The following is a 23,649-nucleotide window of genomic DNA, read 5'->3' as shown; positions in this document are numbered from 1 at the left end:
CTGCTATCTCTCTGACCTCATGGGAGCTTGGGAGGCTGGCAAAGAGAGGATTCTTGTAGAGCGTGGGGAGGAGGGGATAGCTCAGTTGACAGAGACAGAATTCTGTTTGGCCACCAGTCTATGAGCACTCACGTGAATGGGTGCCGTGCAGCATTGAATTTCTGGCAGCTGGGGTAGCTGAGGGGAGCCCAGGGCTGACGTGCTGTATGCCCTGCCCTTCTCTTCTAGCCCCGGTGTTCCTGACCGAGCTACAGAATCAGGAGGTGCTGGATGGGTACCCTGTGAGCTTTGACTGTGTGGTGACAGGCCAGCCTGTGCCCACCGTGCGGTGGTTCAAGGATGGGAGGATGCTGGAGGAGGATGACCACTACATGATCAGTGAGGATCAACAGGGTGGTCACCAGCTCATCATCACGGCTGTGGTGCCAGCAGACATGGGTGTCTACCGCTGCCTGGCCGAGAACAGTGTGGGTGTGTCCTCTACAAAGGCCGAGCTCCGAGTGGACCGTGAGTGCACATTTGGGTGTGAAGATTCAGGCAGGGCAGGGATCCTGGCAGTGAGAGGCAGTGCTGAGCTGGAGGATTCCCAGCCCAGCATTGGTCTCAGGTCAGGCAGAATTTGGGGCCGAAAAGTCTTGTGGCAGATAGAGAGTTCCCTTGGAGCCCCCCTTGGGAGGTAAATGGGATGGGGAAGAACCTGGGAAGATTTGGAGGTACCCCATGGGCACAGTGGGTGGTTAACGGCACTGTGGCAAAATAAGAAATATATATATTTGATCTTTGTTCCTGATTCCCGGTGGGCCCCTAGATAGCTTCAGTACGAATAAATCCATCTGATTTTTGACAAAAATCCAAAAACAAATAGAGGAAACACAGAATTTCAGATTCAAGGATGGAATTTCAAATAGTGCTGGCATAATTTGAACAATTGTAGGCACGACTGAGCGACTTCACTTTCACTTTTCACTTTTCATGCATTGGAGATGGAAATGGCAACCCACTCCAGTGTTCTTGCCTGGAGAATCCCAGGGACAGGGGAGCCTCATGGGCTGCCGTCTATGGGGTCGCACAGAGTCAGACACGACTGAAGCGACTTAGCAGCAGCAGCAGCAGGCAAAAATATGAACACACCAAGGAAACCAGAATTGAAAGAGACACATATACCCTAACGTTCATTGCAGCATTGTTTACGATAGCTGGGACATGGATGCAACCTAGATGTCCATCGGCAGATGAATGGATAAGGAAGTTGTGGTACATACACACAATAGAATACTACTCAGCTATAAAAAGGAACATATTTGAGTCAGTTCTGATGAGGTGGATGAACCTAGAACCTGTTATACAGAGTAAAGTCAGTCAGAAAGAGAAACACCAATATTAACGCATATATATGGAATTTAGAAAGACAGTAACGATGATCCTATATGCAGGACAGCAAAAGAGACACAGATGTAAAGAACACTTTTGGACTCTGTGGGGAAAGGCGAGGGTAGGATGATTTGAGAAAACAGCATTGAAACATGTATATTACCAAATGTGAAATAGATGACCAGTGCAAGTTTGATGCATGAAGCGGGGCACCCAAAGCCAGTGCTCTGGGACAACCCAGAGGGAGGGAGGGGGTGTTCAGGATGGGGGAAACATGTGCACCCGTGGCTGATTCACGTTGAGGTATAAAAACCATCACAATATTGTAAGTATCCTCCAATTAAAATTTACTAATTAAAAAAATAAACCAAAAATAGGAAGTTCAACCTTGTATGAAAATTACCTTAGAATGGATTACATACTTAAATGTAAAATATGAACCTATCAAACTTTTAGGGAAAACGTGGGGAGAAATCCTCAGGATCAAGGGCTAGGAAAAGACTACTTTAAGACTTCGCCCTAAAACGAAAAATTGGTAAAGTGGACCTCCTCAGACTTAAAACCATTTGCTCTGAAAACTCAAGTGTTGAGGATGAAAAGCCATGGGCTGGGGAAAAGTACCTGCATCATTTGTTGTAAAGAATATTTTCCCTTATGACATCGTCTTGGAACTCTTTTTGCCAGAAATGAATTTCCATTAAATGTATAGATTTATTTCTGACTTTCATTTCTCTTCCATTCGTCCAGATGTCTGTCATTATGCCATTACTACACTGCTTTGACTATTGTAGCTTTGTATTAAGTTTTGAAACTGTGAGTCTGCCAACTTGATTGTTTTGACCATTCTGAGTCTCTTGTATTTTTTAATGAATATTAGAATCAGCTTGTCAATTCCTGCAAACATAATCTCTGGGTACTTTTTATTATTTCCTTTTTATCAATGATTTTTGAGTAATCATATTTTTTGGTGCACTTGTCTTTAAGTTCCTTATCTTGCAGTTAATTGAGCTTCTTGAGTTAATGGGGCTTCCCTGGGGGCTCAGATGGTAAAGAATTTGCCTACAATGCAGGAAACCCAGGTTTGATCCCTGGGTCAAGATGATCTCCTACAGAACGGAAGGGCTACTCATTCCAGCATTCTTGGCTGGGGAATTCCATGGACAGAGGAGCCTGGTGGGCTGTACAATCCATGGGCTCGCAAAAGAGTTGGACACAACTTAGCAACTAACACTTTTAATATTTTTCATTAAGTTTGAAATTTGTGAGGCATTATTTCTTGAAATATTTTTCCTTTCCCCCTTCATTTGGGGACTTACAAATAATCGAGGCACTTGAAGTTGCACCTGTTGTTCAGTCGCTCAGTCATGTCCAACTCTTTGTAACCCCATGGACTGCAACATGCCAGGCTTCCCTGTCCTTCACTATCTCCTGGAGTTTTCTCAGACTCATGTCCATTGAGTCAGTGATGCCATCCAACTATCTCAACCTCTGTCATCCCCTTCTCCTCCTGCCATCAATCTTTTCCAGCATCAGGGTCTTTTCCAATGAGTTGGCCCTTCGCATCAGGTGGCCACAGTATTGGAGCTTCAGCTTCAGCATCAGTCCTTCCAATGAATATTCAGGGTTGATTTCTTTTAGGATTGATGATTTGATCTCCTTGCAGTCCAAGGGACTCTGAAGAATCTTCTCCAGCAGCATCAATTCAAAAGCATCAATTCTTCTGCACTCAGCCTTCTTTATGGTCCAACATTCACACCCATACTTGATTAGTGGAGAAACTATACCTTTGACTATATGGACCTTTGTTAGCAAAATGATGTCTGCTTTTTAATATGCTGTCTAGGTTTGTCATAGCTTTTCTTCCAAGGAGCAAGCATGTTTTAATTTCATGGCTGCAGTCACTCTCTGCAGTGATTTTGGAGCCCAAGAAAATAAAGTGTGTCACTGTTTCCATTGTTTCCCCATCTATTTGCCATGAATTGATGGGACCAGATGCCATAATCTTAAGTTTTTGAATGTTGAGTTTTAAGCCAGCTTTTTCACTCTCTTCTTTCACCTTCATCAAGAGGCTCTTTAGTTCCTCGTCACTTTCTGCATATCAAAGGTTATTGATATTTTTCCTGGCAATCTTGATTCCAGTTTGTGAGTCATCCAGCCTGGCATTCCTCATGATGTACTCTGCATATATGTTAAAAAAGCAGGGTGACAATATACAGCCTTGACGTACTCCTTTCCCAATTTTGAATCATTCCATTGTTCCATGTCCAGATCTAACTGTTGCTTCTTGACATACATACAGATTTCTCAGAAGACAGGTAAGGTGGTCTGGTATTCCCATCTTTGTAAGAATTTTCCACCATTTTTTGTGATCCACACAGTCAAAGTCTTTGACCTAGTCAGTGAGGCAGAAGTAGATGTTTTTCTGTAATTATCTTGCAGAATCTTGTGATGAATCAGCCTGGCAATGCAGGAGATGCAAGAGATGCAGGTTCACTCCCTGGGTCGGGAAGATCCCCTGGAGAAGGAAGTGGCAACACACTCCAGTTTTCTTGCCTGGGAAATGCTATGGACAGAGGAGCCTGGTGGGCTACAGTCCATCGGTTCACAAAGAATCATACATGACTGAGAACTGAGCACAGCTGAAGTTGTACCACAGCTTACTAATAATCCTTTTAAATTTTAAAATTCTTATTTTCTGTGCATTTCATTTTTCATAGTTTCTATTGCTATGCTTTTACATTCACTATCTTTTTTTCTATAGTATCTAATTTGCTGTCAATCCTATCCATTGTATTGTTTATCCCTAAAAGTTCCACTTGAATCATTTTTCTTAAAAATGACTTATTTGTTTACCTTTTAGTTTTTGACTGCCCTGGGCTGTCACTGCATGTGAGCTTTCTCTGGTTGCGTGGAGCGGGAGCTGCTCTTTGTTTTGGTGTGCTGGTTTCTCCTGTTGTGGCCCACAGGCTCGAGAAGGCTGGCTCAGGAGTTGTGATGCGTAGTTTAGTTGCTCTGCAGAATGTGGGAGCTTCCTGTGTCAGGGATCTAACCCATGTCTGCTGCATTGGTGGGTAGATTCTTAAGCACTAGACCACTGTGGAAGCCACCCTACTTGAATCTTTTTGATATGTTCTAGAGAGGAGCCCAGCAGGCTCCAGTCCGTAGGGTCGCTAAGAGTCGGGCTCGATTGATCGACTTCACTTTCGCTTTTCACTTTCATGCATTGGAGAAGGAAATGGCAACCCACTCCAGTGTTCTTGCCTGAAGAATCCCAGGGACAGAGGAGCCTAGTGGGCTGCCGTCTATGGGGTCGCACAGAGTCAGACACGACTGAAGTGACTTAGCAGTAGCAGCAGCAGATCTCATCTTAACTTCTTGAACACATGGAATACAGTTCTATTGCTTGTGTGAATCTCCTTCTCTCTCAGTTCTAACATCTGTGTCAAGTCTGAGTTGGTTTCAACTGACAGATTATTCTACATGTTATAGGTTGTGTGTTTTCTGACTCCTTGCATGTCTTGACAGTCTTGGCTGAATGCCTGACAGTGTGAATTTAACCCCATTGGGAGGTGAGTATTTTGTGTTTCTGCATGTCTTCTTGAGTAATACAATGAGTCACTTGGAAGCAGCTGGATCCTTTTGGATATGCCTTGTGTGATTTGTTAGGTGGGGCCAAGGCAGTGCTCAGTCCAAGGCTGACTGTCTTTGTCTGCTGAAGTAAGTTTTCCTGAGCACTCTACCTGATGCCTATGAATTATGAAAGTGCCCAATCTGCCTGTAGACAGACATTATTTCAGCCCTTGTGCTCCTGTGGCCCTGTCTTCTCTGGCCCTTTCAGATGGCTCTCCTGTATGCATGTACCAATTGGTGCTCTGGAGGGGGCCCTCTCTCTGCACAGCTTTCTCTTCTCTGATTTTCTGTTCCATAGACAAAGACTGCCTTTGTCTCTCAGGACATCAGCTCTTGTTTCCTCTACTCAGGATCTGCTTGGCTCTGCCTCAGTTTCCCCTTCATGTAAACTTCAGGCAGTAAGCTGGGGCAATTATAGGGCCCACTGTTGTTTCCTGAGGCTTCCCTCATAGCTCAGTTAGTAAAGAATCTGCCTGCATTCCTGTCTCTAACAGATCACTGTCCTTCACTTGCATAATTCCTGTGATTTGAAAACCATTCTGCTCATTCTGTACCCAGTTCTAACCTGTGGGTATTTTCTCTCCCACAAAAAGAAATTCTCTGAGACACCAGATGAGTGTCCTATCAGTTCAGTTCAGTTCAGTCACTCAGTCGTGTCCGACTCTTTGCGACCCCATGAGTCGCAGCACACCAGGCCTCCCTATCCATCACCAACTTCCAGAGTTCACTCAGACTCACGTCCATCGAGTCAGTGATGCCATCCAACCATCTCATCCTCTGTCATCCCCTTCTCCTCCTGCCCCCAATCCCTCCCAGCATCAGAGTCTTTTCCAATGAGTCAACTCTTTGCATGAGGTGGCCAAAGTACTGGAGTTTCAGCTTTAGCATCATTCCTTCCAAAGAAATCCCGGGGCTGATCTCCTTCAGAATGGACTGGTTGGATCTCCTTGCAGTCCAAGGGACTCTCAAGAGTCTTCTCCAATACCACAGTTCAAAAGCATCAATTCTTCAGCGCTCAGCTTTCTTCACAGTCCAACTTTCACATCCATACATGACTACTGGAAAAACCATAGCCTTGATAAGACAGACCTTTGTTGGCAAAGTAATGTCTCTGCTTTTGAATATGCTATCCAGGTTGGTCATAACTTTCCTTCCAAGGAGTAAGCGTCTTTTAATTTCATGGCTGCAGTCACCATCTGCAGTGATTTTGGAGCCCCAAAAAGTAAAGTCTGACACTGTTTCCACTGTTTCCCCATCTATTTGCCATGAAGTGAAGGGACTGGATGCCATGATCTTAGTTTTTTGAATGCTGAGTTTTAAACCAGTTTTTTTCACTCTCCTCGCTCACCTTCATCAAGAAGCTCTTTAGTTCTTCTTCACTTTCTGCCATAAGGGTGGTGTCATCTGCATATCTGAGGTTATTGATATTTCTCTCGGCAATCTTGATTCCAGCTTGTGCTTCTTCCAGCCCAGCATTTCTCAAGATGTACTCTGCGTGTAAGTTAAATAAGCAGAGTGACAATATACAGCCTTGACGTACTCCTTTTCCTATTTGGAACCAGTCTGTTGTTGCATGTCCAGTTCTAACTGTTGCTTCCTGACCTGCATACAGATTTCTCAAGAGGCAGGTCAGGTGGTCTGGAGTGTCCTATAGTTTAACTCAATTCTGATCCCATCTTCCCAGAAATAGCATCAGATCCCGTAGGCTAAGGGCTCACTCCCACAAAGCTGCCTCTCACCACTTCAGATATCAGCTGCAAGTCCAGGTTGTCACCTGTGCTTCTGGCCAATATGCTATAAATTAGAGATTCCGGTGATTCGTTCCTTGGATTTGATTAATTTACTAAAGTGGTTCACAGAACTCAGAGAAGGATGTTACTTACTATGTTAGCAGTGTATTATAAAAGGATATAACTTAGAAACAGCCAGATGGAAGAGATGTGTAGGCCAGGCAGGAGGGAAGGGCCCAGGTCGAGCTTGCCACTCTCCCCTGATCGTGTGCTCACCAACTGGAAAGCTCTCTGAACCCTATTCTCTTGGGTTTTTATGGAGGTTTCATTATACAGACACACTGATTACATCATTGACCATTGGTGATTGAATTAAATCTCCAGCCCTTCTCTCCTTCCTGACGGTCAGAGGTTCCCAAACTTCTAATCCTGTGGTTGGTTACCCTGGCTTATGGAAGAATCACCACATCCTTAGGGGCTTTCAGAAAAAAAATCACATCATTAATGTAAAATCCAAATCTACCTAAAGAAAAAAAAGACCTATATATAAAAACTATAAAACACTGATGAAAGAAATAAAAAATGACACAAATAGATGGAGAAATATACCATGTTCATGGATCAGAAGAATCAATATAGTGAAAATGAGTATACTACCCAAAGCAATCTATAGATTCAGTGCAATCCCTATCAAGCTACCAACGGTATTTTTCAGAGAACTAGAACAAATAATTTCACAATTTGTATGGAAATACAAAAAACCTTGAATAGCCAAAGCAATCTTGAGAAAGAAGAGTGGAACTGGAGGAATCAACCTGCCTGACTTCAGGCTATACTACAAAGCCACAGTTATCAAGACAGTATGGTACTGGCACAAAGACAGAAATATAGATCAATGGAACAAAATAGAAAGCCCAGAGATAAACCCACGCACTTATGGACACCTTATCTTTGACAAAGGAGGCAAGAATATACAATGGAGAAAAGACAATCTCTTTAACAAGTGGTGCTGGGAAAACTGGTCAACCACTTGTAAAAGAGTGAAACTAGAACACTTTCTAACACCATACACAAAAATAAACTCAAAATGGATTAAAGATCTAAATGTAAGACCAGAAACTATAAAACTCCTAGAGGAGAACATAGGCAAAACACTCTCCGACATAAATCACAGCAGGATCCTCTATGACCTACCTCCTAGAGTAATGGAAATAAAAGGAAAAATAAACAGATGGGACCTAATTCAAGTTAAAAACTTTTGCACAATGAAGGGAACTATAAGCAAGGTGAAAAGACAGCCTTCAGAATGGGAGAAAATAATAGCAAATGAAGCAAGTGACTAAGAATTAATCTCAAAAATATTCAAGCAGCTCCTGCAGCTCAATTCCAGAAAAGTAAATGACCCAATCAAAAAATGGGCCAAAGAACTAAACAGACATTTCTCCAAAGAAAACATGCAGGTGGCTAACAAACACATGAAAAGATGCTCAACATCACTCATTATCAGAGAAATGCAAATCAAAACCACAATGAGGTACCATTTCATGCCAGTCAGAATGGCTGCTATCCAAAAGTCTACAAACAATAAATGCTGGAGAGGGTGCAGAGAAAAGGGAGCACTCTTACACTGTTGGTTGGAATGAAAACTGGTACAGCTACTATGGAGAACAGTGTGGAGATTCCTTTAAAAAAGTGGAAATAGAACTGCCGTATGACCCAGCAATCCCACTTCTGGGCATACACACCGAGGAAACCATAACTGAAAGAGACACATGTACCCCAGTGTTCATCGCAGCACTGTTTACAGTAGCCAGAACATGGAAGCAACCTAGATAGATGTCCATCAGCAGACAAATGGATAAGAAAGCTGTGGTTCATAATGGAATATTACAGCTATTTAAAAGAATGCATTTGAATCAATTCTAATGAGGTTGATGTAACTGGAGCCTATTATACAGAGTGAAGTAAGTCAGAAAGAAAAACACCAATACAGTATACTACCGCATATATATGGAATTTAGAAAGATGGTAACGATGACCCTATGTGCAAGACAGCAAAAGAGACACAGATGTAAACAGACTTTTGGACTCTGTGGGAGAGGGTGAGGGTGGGATGATTTGAGAGAATAGCATTGAAACATGTATTAATATATGTTATGTAATGATATGTGAAACAGATCGCCAGTCCAGGTTCAATGCATGAGACAGGGTGCTCAGGGCTGGTGCACTGGGATGACCCTGAGGGATGGGATGGGAAGGGAGGTGGGGGGGAGGGTCAGGAGGGGAACACATGTACACCCAAGGCTGATTCATATCAATGTATGGCAAAAACCACCACAATATTGTAAAGTAATTAGCCTCCAATTAAAATAAATTAGAAAAAAAAATCCCCACCTCTACGCCTGTCCAGTTAGGAAATTCCAAGTGTATAGGAACTCTGAGTCAGGAACAGGAGGAAGACCAAACTTCTGTTTCTTATTATAAATCACTGCATCACAGCCATTATTTTCTTTATTGTGTTTGTTTTCCTTTGGTTGTTTTGGGGGTGGGTATCTTATTTCAGGCTGTTATAACAAAGTCCCATAGACGGGGCAGCACTGCCTGAAATTATGGAAACGGAAGGGTGCTGGTGACAGTCCTCTTCCAAGTTGCCAACAGCTGTCTTCTCTCTGTGTTCTCATGTGGGGGAAGGGAGAAGGGGTCCCTTCTTATTAGGGCACTAATCCCATTCATGGGGCTCCACCCTTATGACCTCATCTAAGCCTGATCACCTTGAAAAGGTCCCACCTTCAGACACCATCCTGGTAGGAGTATGGACTTGAACATATGAATCTGGGGGGTGGATACAGCACTCAGGCTGCAGCAGAGGATAAATTTAGCCCTTATTCTCCACTGTGGCTCTAAGAGGAAACCAGCTGCTGGTTTTGAGACCTGGGTCACCCTTGTTCCTTAGTTGGTTGGAACTAAGGAGTGAACTATGTTAATTGCCACTGTCTGCTATTATGAAGCCCAGTATTGATAATTTGTTGGGTCTTGAAGTCAGTTTCAGGCCTGGAAACATGGGCTGGTAAGCAGCCTGGGGACAGGGAGGGGCCGCAGGTAGCCGCATCCCCCGTTCCTTCTGACTCAGAAGTGCAGAAGTGTGAGTGTCCCTGGGGAGTGGCTGCACAGTGAGAATCGGGTGCCCTCTGGGGGTGGGGCTCGTGCCTGGGAAGAAGATGAGGCTCAGGCCTTGCTTCAGCCCCACCCTTCACCCGCAGTGACCAGCACCGACTATGACACTGCTGCGGACGCCACGGAGACCTCGTCCTACTTCAGTGCCCAGGGCTACTTGTCCAGGTAGAGGGCCAGGCAGAGGCGGGCAGCGCCCAGTGGGCTGGTGGTCCCGGGTCCTTGTGGGGCTGGCAGTGGTGGCTTGGACTGACAGCATCCCAGGTGTGGTGGCTTCAGCCAGCCCACCATACCCTCCACCAGCACAGAGGAGAACTCAGGACTGACCCACCCCAACCCCACACCCCTCCTGTCCCGGAGCCCTCACTCGTCCTCCTCACGGCTTCCACTTTTTTGTTCTCCCCGCCAGCCGGGAACAAGAGGGTACAGAGTCTACCTCAGAGGAGGGGCAGCTGCCCCAGGTGGTGGAGGAGCTGAAGGACCTGCAGGTGGCCCCCGGCACGCGGCTGGCCAAGTTCCAGCTCAAGGTGAAAGGTGAGCGGGAGAAGGACGGAGGGCATGGCGCTGTCCCCTGCCAAGCCACGGTTGCATGGTCACCGATGACCCCCGGGCTCTCTGAGGACCTGTGGAGGGCACGGTGCCCACTGGGCTGGGGCCCTGCACTCACCACTCCCCCTGTGGCCTCAGGCTACCCCACACCTCGACTCTACTGGTTCAAAGACGGGCAGCCCCTGACCGCATCTGCGCACATACGTATGGCGGACAGGAAGATGCTCCACACTCTGGAGGTTGTCTCTGTCACCAGCGAGGATGCAGGGCAGTACTCGGCCTACATCAGCAACACCGTGGGTGCTGCTTACTCCTCTGCTCGGCTCCTGGTCCGAGGTGGGTGCCCAGTGATGTGGCAGGGCCTGGCGTCCACACCTGGGTTGCTGTGGCAGGCCTGAAGCCAGGACCCAGTGGTCACTGCCCCTGTGTACAGAAGTCACAGGTGCCCAGAAACTGCTTCCCAGAGAGTGTGTGCCCCTAAGAGTTGAAGTGTGTGTGTGTGAAAGTGCTAGTCGTTCAGTCATGTCCGACCCTCTGTGACCCCACGGACTGCAGTCCACCAGGCTCCTCTGGCCGTGGAAGTTTCCATTCAAGAATACTGGAGGGGGTAGCCTTTCCCTTCTACAGGGGATCTTTTCAACCCAGGGACTGAACCCAGGTCTCTTGCATTGCAGGCAGATTCTTTACTGTCTGAGCCGCCAGGGAAGCTGAGAGGGCAAGGGGCCCATGAAATCTGACTAGCTAGAAGGCTAGTTAGCTGGTGGAGTTGTCCCAGGCAAGCGTGGGGCCTTCAGTAGACTCTGGGGAGGAAGAGGCACGTAGTCAGTTTAGAAGTAGAAGTCTGAACTTCCTTACTTTTCCAAGTTGTAAGCACTGAAAGGTGATTCCAAGTCTGCGCTGGTCTAGGGAGCCAACATTGCCTGTGGCTTGGCTTCAGTGTGACTTTTTGAGCAGACCTCTTCCTGTGTTGGTTTCAGTGCCGTGCCCCGACCCCTGGGCTGACATGGGATAGCATTGCATCTGGTCCGTGGGGCCTGAGTGCGAATCCCAGGTCTGCGTGGCCAGCCAGGTTTAGGAAAGGTGCTGTGTGTGGTGTGTGGAAGTGGGTGGGGCCCCCCCGGGTGAGGCTCCCCCTTGAGACTCCCACCCTGATAGGCAGGCTTGTTCAGGGGAGCGGGCACCGTGGTGCTATAGATCTGACTTGTGTGCTTTTTTCAGGCCCCGATGAACCAGAAGAGAAGCCAGCATTAGGTGAGCTGAATCCAGAGGGCAGAGAGAGGGAGGCCCTGGGCATAGATTCAGTGAGGGAGTGTGAGGGGGAATTGTGGAATTCCCATGCGGAACTAGGGATCCGTGTTGTTGACCACCAGTGCCCTGTGTCTTTCCAGATGCACGCCAGCAGCTGGTCCCACCCCGGTTCCTGGAGAAATTCACCTCCAAGAAGGTGAAAAAAGGTTCCAGCATCACTTTCTCCGTGAAGGTGGAAGGTAGGCGGTCCCGCTTCCCTGCCCCCACACACAACCCTTCTAGAGAGGCTGGGAGGTGAGCCGCCCTCCTGGTGTGGGGAAGGGCCGTCCACCGTGCACTCCTGCCCACAGGAAGCCCACCGCCAGCTGTGCACTGGCTGCGAGAGGAAGCGGAGCAGGGTGTGCTGTGGATCAGCCGCCACACGCCAGGCTACACGGTGGCCAGCTCTGCCCAGCAGCACAGCCTGGTCCTGCTGGACGTGGGCCGACAGCACCAGGGCACCTACACCTGCATCGCCTCCAACGCTGCCGGCCAGGCCCTCTGCTCCGCAGGCTTGCACATCTCTGGCCGTGAGTGGGCATGGGAACCGGGGCAGTGTGGGCAGCGTGCAGCCTCCGAGCTCCTGGGCCAGTCCCTACCCACTATCCCTTGGGCCCCGCTCAGCTAGACCCTCCTAGAAGCCCCCACCACCCCGAGTGGTTTCTTCCCGGGCCTCTCAGCTCCTCCGAGGGCTGGTGAATCAAGTGCACACTGCTTCCATTTCCTGCCACTGGTGGGGTGACTGTGGACAAGTTGGGGCAGCGGGCACAGGCTTCCTTGGGGCCCCAGGGGACAGGGCCCCTGGTGGGTGGTCCAGGCATCACTGGCAGGGGTGCTGGCCAGAATCCGCACTCAAGGGTGTGTGGTGTCATTCCGGGGGCTCACCCTGTTCTCCCGACAGTGCCTAAGGAGGCGGGGGCCACGGAGGAGCAGCCCGAGGTGAAGGAGGCCCTCATCTCCACCTTCCTGCAGGGGTGAGTGAGGGGCTGCTCAGGAGCCAGGGGTCAGCAGAGAGGGCCCGAGAATGTGGGCCATAGGGCTGCAGGTCCTGGGAGTGGGGGGCGGTGCCACCACTGGGGAGGAGCCCCATCCTGCACCCCCACCCAGCTCTGTTCTGCTGGGGTCGTGGGGCTCGGCTCCCCACTGGAGAGGAGTCCTTCCCCAGGACCCTGACTGTGGTGTCTAGCCCCACGGCCCCCAGACCCTCCTTTCTGTCAGGCTCCTCAGGGTATCTCCTCCCCGTCTAGGACCCAAGCTGTTGCTGCACAGATGTCAGAACCTGCAACTTTCACAGACCTTGCTGGGCAGAAGAAAGGTACGAGCAGGGTGGGCACACATTTGTGCATGGGGGGCGGGGGCATGCAGGAGGCTGCTCGGCGGGCCGCCCCCGGACTGTGGGGCTCCTCCGGACTGTGTGGCCCTAGGAACACCGCTGGCCCAGTGAGGCCGGGGCTCCCTGCCCTCTTGTGGACCCAATTCTGACCTGCGCAGGGCTCCAGCACCTTGGCGTGTTTTAAACTTGTATTTTATGGAAAATACTGAGTCTGCACAGAAGTTGGGAGGAAGGAGCCCTGCATCCCGCACGCCCACTGCCTGTAGGATCACTCTTCACTGACCTGCTTCGTTAATCTACCCACTCCTCCCTTTCCTGTGCTGCCTACCATTGGTCATCCTCACTGCCCCTTAACCCCAACACCTCTGCTGACCCATCAGCCCCGCAAAGGATCCCATGTCCATCAAGGTCAACCTGAAGCTGCCAGGGTTCTGGCCCCCCAGCCCTTGAACCCACTGCCTTTAGTGTCCAGAACCTGTCCTCGTATTATACTGCCTGGCGGGGCTCCCTCTGATCTCTGTCCCTCCCGAGCCCCTTCCCAGACCAAAGGCCAAGTGGACAACAGGAGTAAAAGTGGCACGGACCCCCCCGGGGAACCCCTCAGCTCCAAGCTCCAAGCCTAGCCTGACCACTTGCTCAGCTTTGCGCTCAGCTCCCCTGCACCCACCGCCCTCCACTTTGCAGGCTGCCTGCTGCCCTCTGAATGCCTGCTCTCCCTCCAGCCACCTACTGCCTCCACAGCCCAGACCCTGCTTCCCCAAGTTCATGGTCCCCTAAATCACACCTTGGCTCAGATGCTTTTGAGCCAAAGAGACCCCTAGTCATGGTCAGAATTTCTCGCTTCTGGCAGTGCTGGCCCAGCTCTGTGTGTCTGTCGGCACTTCTGACCCCAAGCCCAGGATGGGTCTGGGGGCAGGTGTTCAGGCACGTCTGTGGAGCACACAGCTGGCTGAACCAAGCTCTGGCCCCCAGCAGAGCTCCTGGCAGCAGAGGCCCGTAGCCACCTGTCCTTGGCCGAGGTGGGCACGGAGGAGTTCCTGAAGAAGCTCACTTCGCAGATCACAGAGATGGTGTCGGCCAAGATCACACAGGGTAAGGCTGGCTGATGATGGAGCAAGCTCCAGTGGAGGCCGAGACCGCACCCCCAGGCTGGGCCCTCCCCACCCACATGCCCTGGAGACCTGGGGGAGACGGCCGGTCGGGCAGGCCCTTTGAGGGCCTCACATGTCTTGTGTCCCTCAGCAAAGCTGCAGGTGCCTGGAGTTGACAGTGACGAGGAATCGAAGACGCCATCCGCATCCCCCCGGCACGGCCGTTCACGCCCGTCTTCCAGTGTCCAGGAGTCGTCCTCAGAGTCCGAGGACGGGGACTCCCGAGGAGAGGTGTGTGGGCAGGCGAGGGGTGGGGGAAGGGGAGGTGAGAGCCTGGGGCAGGGTACAGGTCCAAGCTGGTACAGGGGGAAAGGAGGTGTGGGGAACACCTGTGCATGGCCAGCATCGCCACCCTGACTCAGGACACGCCCAGAGCCCCGCAGACTCCTCCTGATCCCTTTGGAGCAGGCTGCCTGCACCCCTGAAAGGAGCTCCCTACCCGGACCTGGGTCAGGCCTGTTCTAGAGCTTCAGAGAATCTCAGGATGGCTGTGTCTTCTCCACTGAATCCTCAGGGCCTTGTAGCCTGAGGCATTGGGAGGCCCATCGGGCCTCTCCCAGCCCCGCTCCCCTCTGCTGTCTGCACGGGGTCCCTGGGACCTTGGGAGACCTGGCTGGCCCCAGCGCAGGCCCGACACAGCAGCTCCTCCCTCTCACCTGCAGATCTTTGACATCTATGTGGTCACGGCTGACTACCTGCCCCTGGGGGCTGAGCAGGATGCCATCTTGCTGCGGGAGGGCCAGTATGTGGAGGTCCTGGACTCTGCCCACCCTCTGCGCTGGCTCGTGCGCACCAAACCCACCAAAAACAGCCCCTCTCGGCAGGGCTGGGTGTCCCCTGCCTACCTGGACAAGCGGCTCAAGGTAACTAGGTGGCTGGAGGGGTGGTCCTGGGGTCGCAGGCAGGAGCCTGACCCTCGAAGGGCAGGCCAGTGCTCAGGCTGCCTGTGACTCCACCCTGTTTCGCACCAGCTGTCTCCTGAGTGGGGGCCAGCAGAGGCCCCTGAGTTCCCTGGGGAGGCTTTGTCAGAGGACGAGTACAAGACGAGGCTGAGGTGAGGGCCCCCAGACAGGTGCTGTGGGAAGGTGGGTTTCTATGGGGGAGCTCTGAGATGCTAATTTCCTATGGTGGGGCTGTCGGGTGGGGGTGGGGGTGCCTTCCCTCCGTTGTCTGGCCTGGCCCATTCTGAAAGTGGTCAGCACAGTGCATGCGACTTGGAAGTGCCCTGTTGAGCAGCTGACTCCTGGGTCTCCCCTTCACGGCTGTCGCCCTGCCAGTGCCATCATCCGGGACCTGCTGAGCTCAGAGCAGTCCTTTGTGGGCGAGCTGCAGTTCCTGCAGAGCCACCACATGCAGTACCTGGACCGCTGCCCCCATGTGCCCGCAGCCGTGGCCAGCCAGAAGGCAGTCATCTTCAGAAACGTGCAGGACATCGGCCACTTCCACAGCAGGTGGGCCTGGAGGCGTTTCCTTTGGTCTGTATGTGTGTACATGCGTGTACATGTGTGCGTGCTCAGACACAGATACATGTGTGCACACAGCAGTCACGTGTGCACAAGACACATTCACGTGGATGCTCACACTTGCACACATGTGTACTGGCAGGCCTGGGCCTCAGGGGAGTGGGCAGGGGTTGAAAAGAGACAGAACCTTGGATGACTTGATTGACCCATTGGTGCACCATAGCCATGCCCAAGGACACACATGTCCCCAGGAACACAGGCACATGTGCCCGGCTTACCCCCAGAAGTGCCTGCAGTGCACCTAGGCACTGCAACCCAAGAGCACAGGCATGCCCCAGAAGTGTGCACACATATGTACGTGGGCACATACAAGTACATGTGCATACCTGCACACACACACACCCTTTCATGTGTGGGCATGCATGTGCATGGTACACACACAACATGTACACCCACAGACATGTCATTCCTTACATATTTACACACCCACAAACACACGTGTACATGCAGGACACGTGCAAACATGTGTGGCCATCACAGCCTAGAGCACTGACTTTCAGCCATAGGAGCTCGGGCCTCGGTAGCAGCCTGTTCCTTCCCAAACCCTCAGGTTTGGGGCTGGATTGTGGGTCCTGGGTGGGGGCCCCGATGGCAGCCCTCACCTGACCACGGTTCCCCTCTGTGGCAGCTTCTTACAGGAGTTGCGTAGCTGTGACACAGATGACGACGTGGCCATGTGCTTCATCAAGAACCAGGCAGCCTTTGAGAAGTATCTGGAGTTCCTGGTGGGCCGAGTGCAAGCCGAGTCGGTGATGGTCAGCACGGCCGTGCAGGAGTTCTACAAGGTGACTCCCTTCCCATCAGCCCTGCCTCCACTCCCCAGGCTTGATGCTGGCTCCTGGCTTTTAGATCATCTTCCCTGACCCTACTCAGGCTCCGCTTCACCTTCCCAGGACCCCTGACCTCCAGGTTAGAAAAGCAGGCAGGGTCTCCCTGCCAACCGTGCTCTCCCAGCAACCCTGCTCACATGTTAGGCAGTGACACTGACCACCCCCTGGGGCAGCAGTGGGACCCACCTGGGGAGGAGGGTCTGTGGGTACGCATGCAAGCTCCCCTGGGCCCCCAGTCCACCAGCTTTCAGACTCTGGGGACACAGGCCCTCTGGAGTCTGCACACTCCTGCCCTGAGCCCAGCCCTGTGGTTCCCACAGAAATACACTGAGGAGGTGCTGTCAGCCGCGGACCCCTCGCAGCCACCGCCCCCACCGCTGCAGCACTTCCTGGAGCAGCCGGTAGAGCGGGTGCAGCAGTACCAGGCCCTGCTCAAGGTAGGCAGTACGGCCCAGGGGCTGTGGGGCCGCCCCCGTGCCCAGCCACCCCAGGCCTTGCCTTGACCTGCAGTCTTCCACAGGAGCTGATCCGCAACAAGGCGCGGAACGGCCAGAACTGCGCGCTGCTCGAGCAAGCCTACGCGGTGGTGTCGGCCCTGCCGCAGCGAGCGGAGAACCAGCTGCACGTGTCGCTCATGGAGAACTACCCTGGCACCCTGGAGGCCCTGGGCGAGCCCATCCGCCAGGTGGGGCTGAGGGTGCGGGGAGGGCCTTGGGAGGCAGAGGGTGGACGCCAGGCTGGGCCTGGCTGACCGCGGCCGACCGTGCTCCCAGGGCCACTTCATCGTGTGGGAGGGGGCGCCAGGCGCGCGGATGCCGTGGAAAGGCCACCACCGGCACGTCTTCCTGTTCCGGAACCACCTGGTGGTCTGCAAGCCCCGGCGGGACTCCCGCACTGACACCTTCAGCTACGTCTTTCGGAACATGATGAAGGTTTGCAGGGTGCCGGTGGAGCCTGGGTGGGCAGGGAGGCCCTGCAGGGTGTTCAGGCCAGGAATCCCAGGGGTCAGTCCCGCCACCCTGGCCTTGGTGACCACAGCTTGTCTGCGGCCCGGCAGTCAGCCTGTGCCCTCCTCCCACAGCTGAGCAGCATCGACCTGAACGACCAGGTGGAGGGCGATGACCGAGCCTTTGAGATCTGGCATGAGCGGGAGGACTCCGTGCGCAAGTACCTGCTGCAGGCACGGACGGTCATCACCAAGAACTCCTGGGTGAAGGAGATCTGTGGCATCCAGCAGCGCCTGGCCTTGCCCATCTGGCGTGAGTGCCTGGGCTCCTGGGGCAAGGCTGGGAGGGAGACTGAACCTTTGCCTGGGTGCCTGGCTTGACGAGGCACACAAGTCAGCAGGTCCTGAGCTCTGGGCCCTTGTCCCCACCTGGGCACACACAAGGGAAGATGCTCGATTCTAGGGCAAGTGGCGTGCTCTACCCTTGGTTAGCCAGATTTGGTGGGGGCCTCGGGGTCCGCGCTTGGCTGCCCAGCGCAGGGCAGGCAGGCTGTGTTAGGGATGTGAAGGGCCCAGCAGTCTTGGTTTTTGCTTCCTCACTTAGAATGGGAGAGAAGATCCCATTTCAACATACCCTTCTTTCCCGCAGTCCCTACCGGGCTCCCCGACACATCCTGGGCCTGTGTCCCATCCCCTGAGTACCGTCCAGCTCCCAGTTTGGTACTGCGGATAAAGGCTCCTAAGGGGTGGTGTCTGTTGGAACCGTTTGTTGGTCTTGGGGCTCTGGTCCTGCCACATGGACACCTGAGGGAGGGAGGGAGTGATCAAGGCCCTGTGTTTGTATCCCAGGCCCCCCCGATTTTGAAGAAGAGCTGGCTGACTGCACAGCTGAGCTGGGTGAGACGGTCAAGCTGGCCTGCCGTGTGACGGGCACACCCAAGCCCATTGTCAGCTGGTACAAAGGTAAGCCTTTGGGTGCTAATCCTGCAACAGGCAAGAGCCACCCAGAGGGAATCAGGCTGGGCAGGGGGCCAGGGGTCCAGGGTGGCGTCTGACGGAGGGGCTGGGCACAAGAGACAGGCCTCCTGTTCTGGTTGCCTGCTCCTGAATCAAAGCCAGGCTGGCGGGTGCACAGCGGGGTGAGGTGGGACAGAGGCGGAGCTTGCTCCCATGTTCATCGTGCTTTTGACACAGTGACTCTGCCCACCCCTGAATCTCGCTCATTCGTTCCCTCATTTGATCATGTTTGTGCTGAGTGCCCAGAACCATTCCAGGTGTGTGGGAAATAGCAGTGAACAGGCAGGTCATCCTTGTCCGTGGACAGAGGCTGGCCTTCTTGGAGAGGAGACAGATGACAAGCACGTAGACACATATGCAATATCAAGTCCAAAGTGGCATGACCAGCCAGAGACATATGGCAGGATGAAGGGCAGACCGGTTGGAGGAACTCCCAGTGGGCAGCGAGGCTCCAGAGGAACAGCAGGCAGAGGGGAGCCGAGGCGGGCGTGGTGGGGCATGAGGCTGGAGAACGCTGGGCCTTGAGGGCTGCCGTGTGGTTCTCAGGTTTGACTCCCCTGTGTGATGGGAGCTGCAAACTCTGGGGGTCCCCAGGAACACCTTCACTTCTGACATCAACTTCAGGATCCCAAGACCATTCTCACTGGGTACCAACTGCACGCTTGGGTGTCCCCAACCACCTTCAGGCTCAGTGACTGACTGAATCTCAGGGACTCAGCGGAACTCAGCACAACCATCCCAGTCAGGGTTCTGGTTTACTGCAGTAAAAGGGGAGCGGTACGTGGGGTGGGATCCATTTGAGGGTCCAGGCGTGGCCCAGATGTCCCCACAATAGAGTCGTGTGGACGTGCCTGTTTCTGTCACCTCTCATGTGTCCCAGCACAGGTAGTGTGGCCACCCAGGGACACTCCCTTGTTGAGCCTCGTTGCTCAGGTCTCTGCCGGGGCACTCACACAGACTGCCTGCCTGCACGACTGGCCTCCATCTGTGGCCCCTCTGAGGCCCAGCTGATGCCATATGGCCTAAAGCCCCCCACCCCACCAAGTCACAGTGTAGCCTAGACCATCTGGTGAGTCTCAAAGTCTCAGGTAAACCATGATGCTCTCACTAGGTCTCATCTGGGCTGAAAGGTAAGTCCTGAGTTCTAGTTGGGTCCCAATAGCCTGGTTTTGGGGGACGGTCCCAGGGAAGTCCACCCTCCCATCCTGCTTGTCCACAACCAGTCAGGCGCATGTGTCCATCACAGATGGCAGAGAATGGGGCTGGAGCAGATATGCAGGCCACTTTGCTGGGACGTGCAAGAAGGGCCATCCCAGCCCAGGGTTAGGGCTTCAGAGCAGAGTCAGTGGATAAGTGACTGGTTCCCCCAGCACTGTCTTCCTTCCAGAGTCTGTGGGGTCCTGAAGTCTTCAGAGTTCCCTGCCACCTCGCAGAACCCATGCAGTGCAACCCCACTTCCCCGCCATCCCTTCTCATACCAGACCTCTCACCTGTGAGGGTGGGTTCAGAGAGACAAGCCCAGTCAGTAAAAGTAATTGAGAAGAACATGCCTGTCAGCCCCACCCCTTCAGCTAGGCTGCCCTCAGGAGCGTCTGCCAGCGGGGCTGTGTCTGAGGGAAAGGAGGGTTGCACCATGCCCAGGAACAGTCAGGGTGGGATCCCGGGTTCCCAACTGTCTCCAGACCATCCACTGTCTTTTTCATCTGGACCTTTACCCGGTGAGCAGCTTACAGGCTTAGACTCCTCTGAGGACAGCTGTGTCTGGGGAGTGGAGGAAGCAGTGGCCAGCCGGTGGTCAGTTCATGTTGGGCAGCCCCCACGACAGACAGGTCCTCAGACTGCTGGTGGGCTGGGCGGCACACACAGCCCCGTGGTGTGGCCAGAGCCGGCGGTTCACTGACCTAAAGCACCCTCACAGTTGGAGACACCTGAGAGATGTCTCCTGAGGGACACCCATCTGCCAGGTGAGAGCGTCATCCTTGGCAGTCCTGGGTGGCATGCACTGGAACTTGGCCCCACACGCAGGGCAGCAACTCTGCACAGGGACTCTGCTGGTCTGGAGCCCGGTCTTGCTCCCGTCTTGTCTCCATGGTTCATGGACCCAAGGAGGAGTGTCTTCAGCCCACCCATCTGTAGTTACGTGTCAAACTGAACAGCCAGGGTGTTCACAACATCTCACATAACCTTTGCCAGGAAAAATAGCATCTGGCAGGAGAAGTCAGACTCACCCACCAGCAAAACATCATTCATCGGGTGGAAGTTTAAGTGTCGGGGGCAGAAGGCCGACTTCTAATTCACCCCTGGGGCAGGGAGCCCCAGTGATGCTCTGGTCTCGGTCCCTGCATGCCAGCAGGAAGGAAAAGCAGTTGGCTGCAATGCCCAGGACTCCTGCCAGGAGCTGTTCGCCTGTACAGAAGACCCCATTGCGGCTGTCCTGTCCTCGCCAGCTGGAGCCACATGAGCGGTGACTGGACTGGGCTGGTGGCAGTCTCCCGCCAGCTTCCACTCTCTGTGGCTGTACATGGCTGTTGATTTTGGACTCGGCCTCTCCTCTTACCTGGCTGCTTTCACATCTCCCAAGAGGCCTGCAACTTCCTTTCTCCCGCTGGGGTTCTGCTGGCAGTCTTGGCCAGTGACATGTTGCTGGGCTGGAGCTGGTTACATGCTCCATAGCCTCTCCACATGTAGGGCCTCGCCACCCTCGTGTGGAGCAGGGTGTTCCAAGCAGCAGACACCAGGGTCCAGAGGTGGAAGCCACAGTCACAGCACCCTGACTTGGCCCCAGGGTGACAGTTTTCTTCTGGCTCCGTGGGAACCTTGCTCAGATCCCATCAATGGAATCCAGACACCTGTATCCAGCAGAGCCATCAAAATCTAAGCCCTCCCCCTGGCTGCATGCCTGGCGTATCAGAGGGGCATGGTGGGTCCCTCTGAGCCCAGGGAGACCAAGGCCCACTTCTGATGATTTTTCTCTTAAAGCAGTGGTAAGGGTGGAGGAGGAGGAAGGGCTCAGGGATGGAAGGAGACATACTTCTGTAGCTCAGTAATACCTAGTGTTTTGGGCTCACTCAGATGAGGCGGCAGAATTGTCACTACAGATGCGACCTGTTTTAGCTTCAGGGGCCCCTTGACTTAACAGCCACATCACTTTGTTCTCAGGGGCTCTGTGTCCCTTGCCTGGCATGATGGTGACATTTTGGGTGGGGTCCACTTAGCAGAGGTTCCCAGTGGCCCAGAGCCATCGTAACATCTCCCATCCCCTTTCTGGTTCTTCCCATGAGGGCTGAGTGAGGTGTCCAAGGAGGCAGGACCACCTGTCAGGAGGCACTCATATCTCTGGATCAGCTTCTCCAGAGTGTTACCAGGTGCCACGAATCCACGTGCCAGCTGTTGACAGTTCCCCATAGAGGTTTGTCTATGTCAGGGAGTTGTCCCAAGCCAGGGTTCACAGCAAACACCAGGGTCCTTTCCTGTTATCTCTAAAAGAATCCTTCATTTTTTGGTGCCCGTGCCTCTCATCCCTGAGTTCTAGCCCTGCTCCTGCCTGCCTCCTGCCCCCCAGGGTTGGCGATGGCTTTCCCTTTGCACCCAGTGTGGGTGTGTATGTCTGTGACTGGACTCAGAAATGCCTCCTGGGATTCAGCATGGGCTCTGATGTTTGTTGGGAAGTGGGGCTGAACAGCAGCGTCCCCGCTGTAGAGAGAGAGAGTGTGTCAACCAAGGCACCATCCAGGAGACTTTGAACCCACTTCTCAGTGCTCGGCTTGGAGCTGCCTGCTCGGTTTCCCTCCATTCACAGGAAATAGCTGTTTCTTGCACAGCCGACCGTGACGTTTGGGCAGTATGTCCACCACTGATTCTTATGGACATCCCTTCCCTCCAGTCTATTAACTGGTCCACAGGCCGACACCTTTCTCTTGTGGAATGGTGTGTCTCTTACAGCGTCCCTTCCTTGTTGCCAAAATTGCAAATCAGAAACTGTTAAGGACCTGAGCTATTTCTTGGCTTGCAACCCAGCAAGCAGTCAGCCAGCCAGATTACAAATACAAGACCCCAAGTCAGAGACAAAGGTTGTTTGTCACAGCAAAAGCAGCAGCATTTTGCACGGGCTTCCCATACCTTGATCTCCACATCCAGGCACCAGATGTCAGCTTCATGCAGTGAACTGTTCCACAAGAGAGGAACCTTGAGTTTTAGGAGATACTGAACTTTCATGGGGCTGCTGGCACATCTTCCCTTCCTTCCCTCCAAAGAGAAAAGTGACTTACAGCCCTAGAAGGCAGTCACATGTCTCACAGGGAAGGAAGCTGAGGGCTTTGCCTCTGCTGACGTGGATGGCTCCTGGGGGAGGTTTCCAATGAGGCAGGACCACCTGTCAGGAAGCACCGACACCTCTCTGGATCACTTTCTGCAGCGTGTCATCAGCACCCTAGACACCATCCAGGTGCCACGAGCCCACGTGCCAGCTGTTGACAGTCCCCCTAGAGGTTTGTCCATGTCAGGGAGTAGGTGACAGGGAACACCTAGCTGTAGGTGTCTTTGCCCAAAGGGTCTGACTGTGCAGGAATGCCGGAAGTCCAAGGAGAAGTGTTTTCTGACAGCAAGATGAAGGCTGAGAATTGACCACAGGTTGACAGTGGGTCTCCCTGATAGCTCAGTTGGTAAAGAAAGAATCCACCTGCAATGCAGGAGACCCTGGTTCAATTCCTGGGTCAGGAACATCCGCTGGAGAAGGGATAGGCTACCCACTCCAGTATTCTTTGGCTTCCCTTGTGGCTCGGCCGGTAAAGAAATCACCTGCAATTCGGGAAACCTGGGTTCGATCCCTGCGTTGGGAAGATCACCTGGAGAAGGGAAAGACTACCTATTTCAATATTCTGGCCTGGAGAATTCCATGGACTGTCTAGTCCATGGAGTTGCAAAGAGCACACGACTGAGCGACTCACTTTGACTGACAGGGTCACTAGTGTCCTTGCCAAGGGCTGTGTTGTGTGAGGTGAAAGCCAAGAGGTGTGGTTTGGGAAAAGATGGAAAGGGAAGCTCCTGGAGACAGAGAATGAGAAGAGCTCTTTCTTGGAATTACCATACAGGGATGCAGGGAAATAGGGTGA

At 52.8% G+C, this 23,649-nt stretch overlaps 1 protein-coding gene across 1 annotated transcript in view; it reads left to right on the top strand.

The window, feature by feature from the left end:
• OBSCN (obscurin, cytoskeletal calmodulin and titin-interacting RhoGEF) overlaps window positions 1-23,649 on the top strand; it is a 234,361-nt gene that overhangs the window by 185,536 nt on the left and 25,176 nt on the right. The window contains 20 exon segments of the mRNA XM_059888870.1: window positions 229-507; window positions 9,992-10,070; window positions 10,312-10,436; window positions 10,590-10,787; window positions 11,670-11,702; window positions 11,840-11,938; window positions 12,050-12,268; window positions 12,640-12,712; window positions 12,986-13,053; window positions 14,044-14,163; window positions 14,314-14,453; window positions 14,885-15,085; window positions 15,194-15,276; window positions 15,500-15,673; window positions 16,374-16,530; window positions 16,896-17,012; window positions 17,096-17,260; window positions 17,349-17,507; window positions 17,657-17,834; window positions 18,371-18,484. Of these exon segments, the coding sequence (XP_059744853.1) occupies window positions 229-507; window positions 9,992-10,070; window positions 10,312-10,436; window positions 10,590-10,787; window positions 11,670-11,702; window positions 11,840-11,938; window positions 12,050-12,268; window positions 12,640-12,712; window positions 12,986-13,053; window positions 14,044-14,163; window positions 14,314-14,453; window positions 14,885-15,085; window positions 15,194-15,276; window positions 15,500-15,673; window positions 16,374-16,530; window positions 16,896-17,012; window positions 17,096-17,260; window positions 17,349-17,507; window positions 17,657-17,834; window positions 18,371-18,484 (2,781 nt within the window).

The sequence above is a fragment of the Bos taurus genome, chromosome 7, assembly GCF_002263795.3.
Source record: "Bos taurus isolate L1 Dominette 01449 registration number 42190680 breed Hereford chromosome 7, ARS-UCD2.0, whole genome shotgun sequence".
Lineage (NCBI taxonomy): Eukaryota > Metazoa > Chordata > Mammalia > Artiodactyla > Bovidae > Bos > Bos taurus.
The sequence above is the reverse complement of the archived record's forward strand: the minus strand, read 5'-3'. Positions and strand labels throughout refer to the sequence as shown.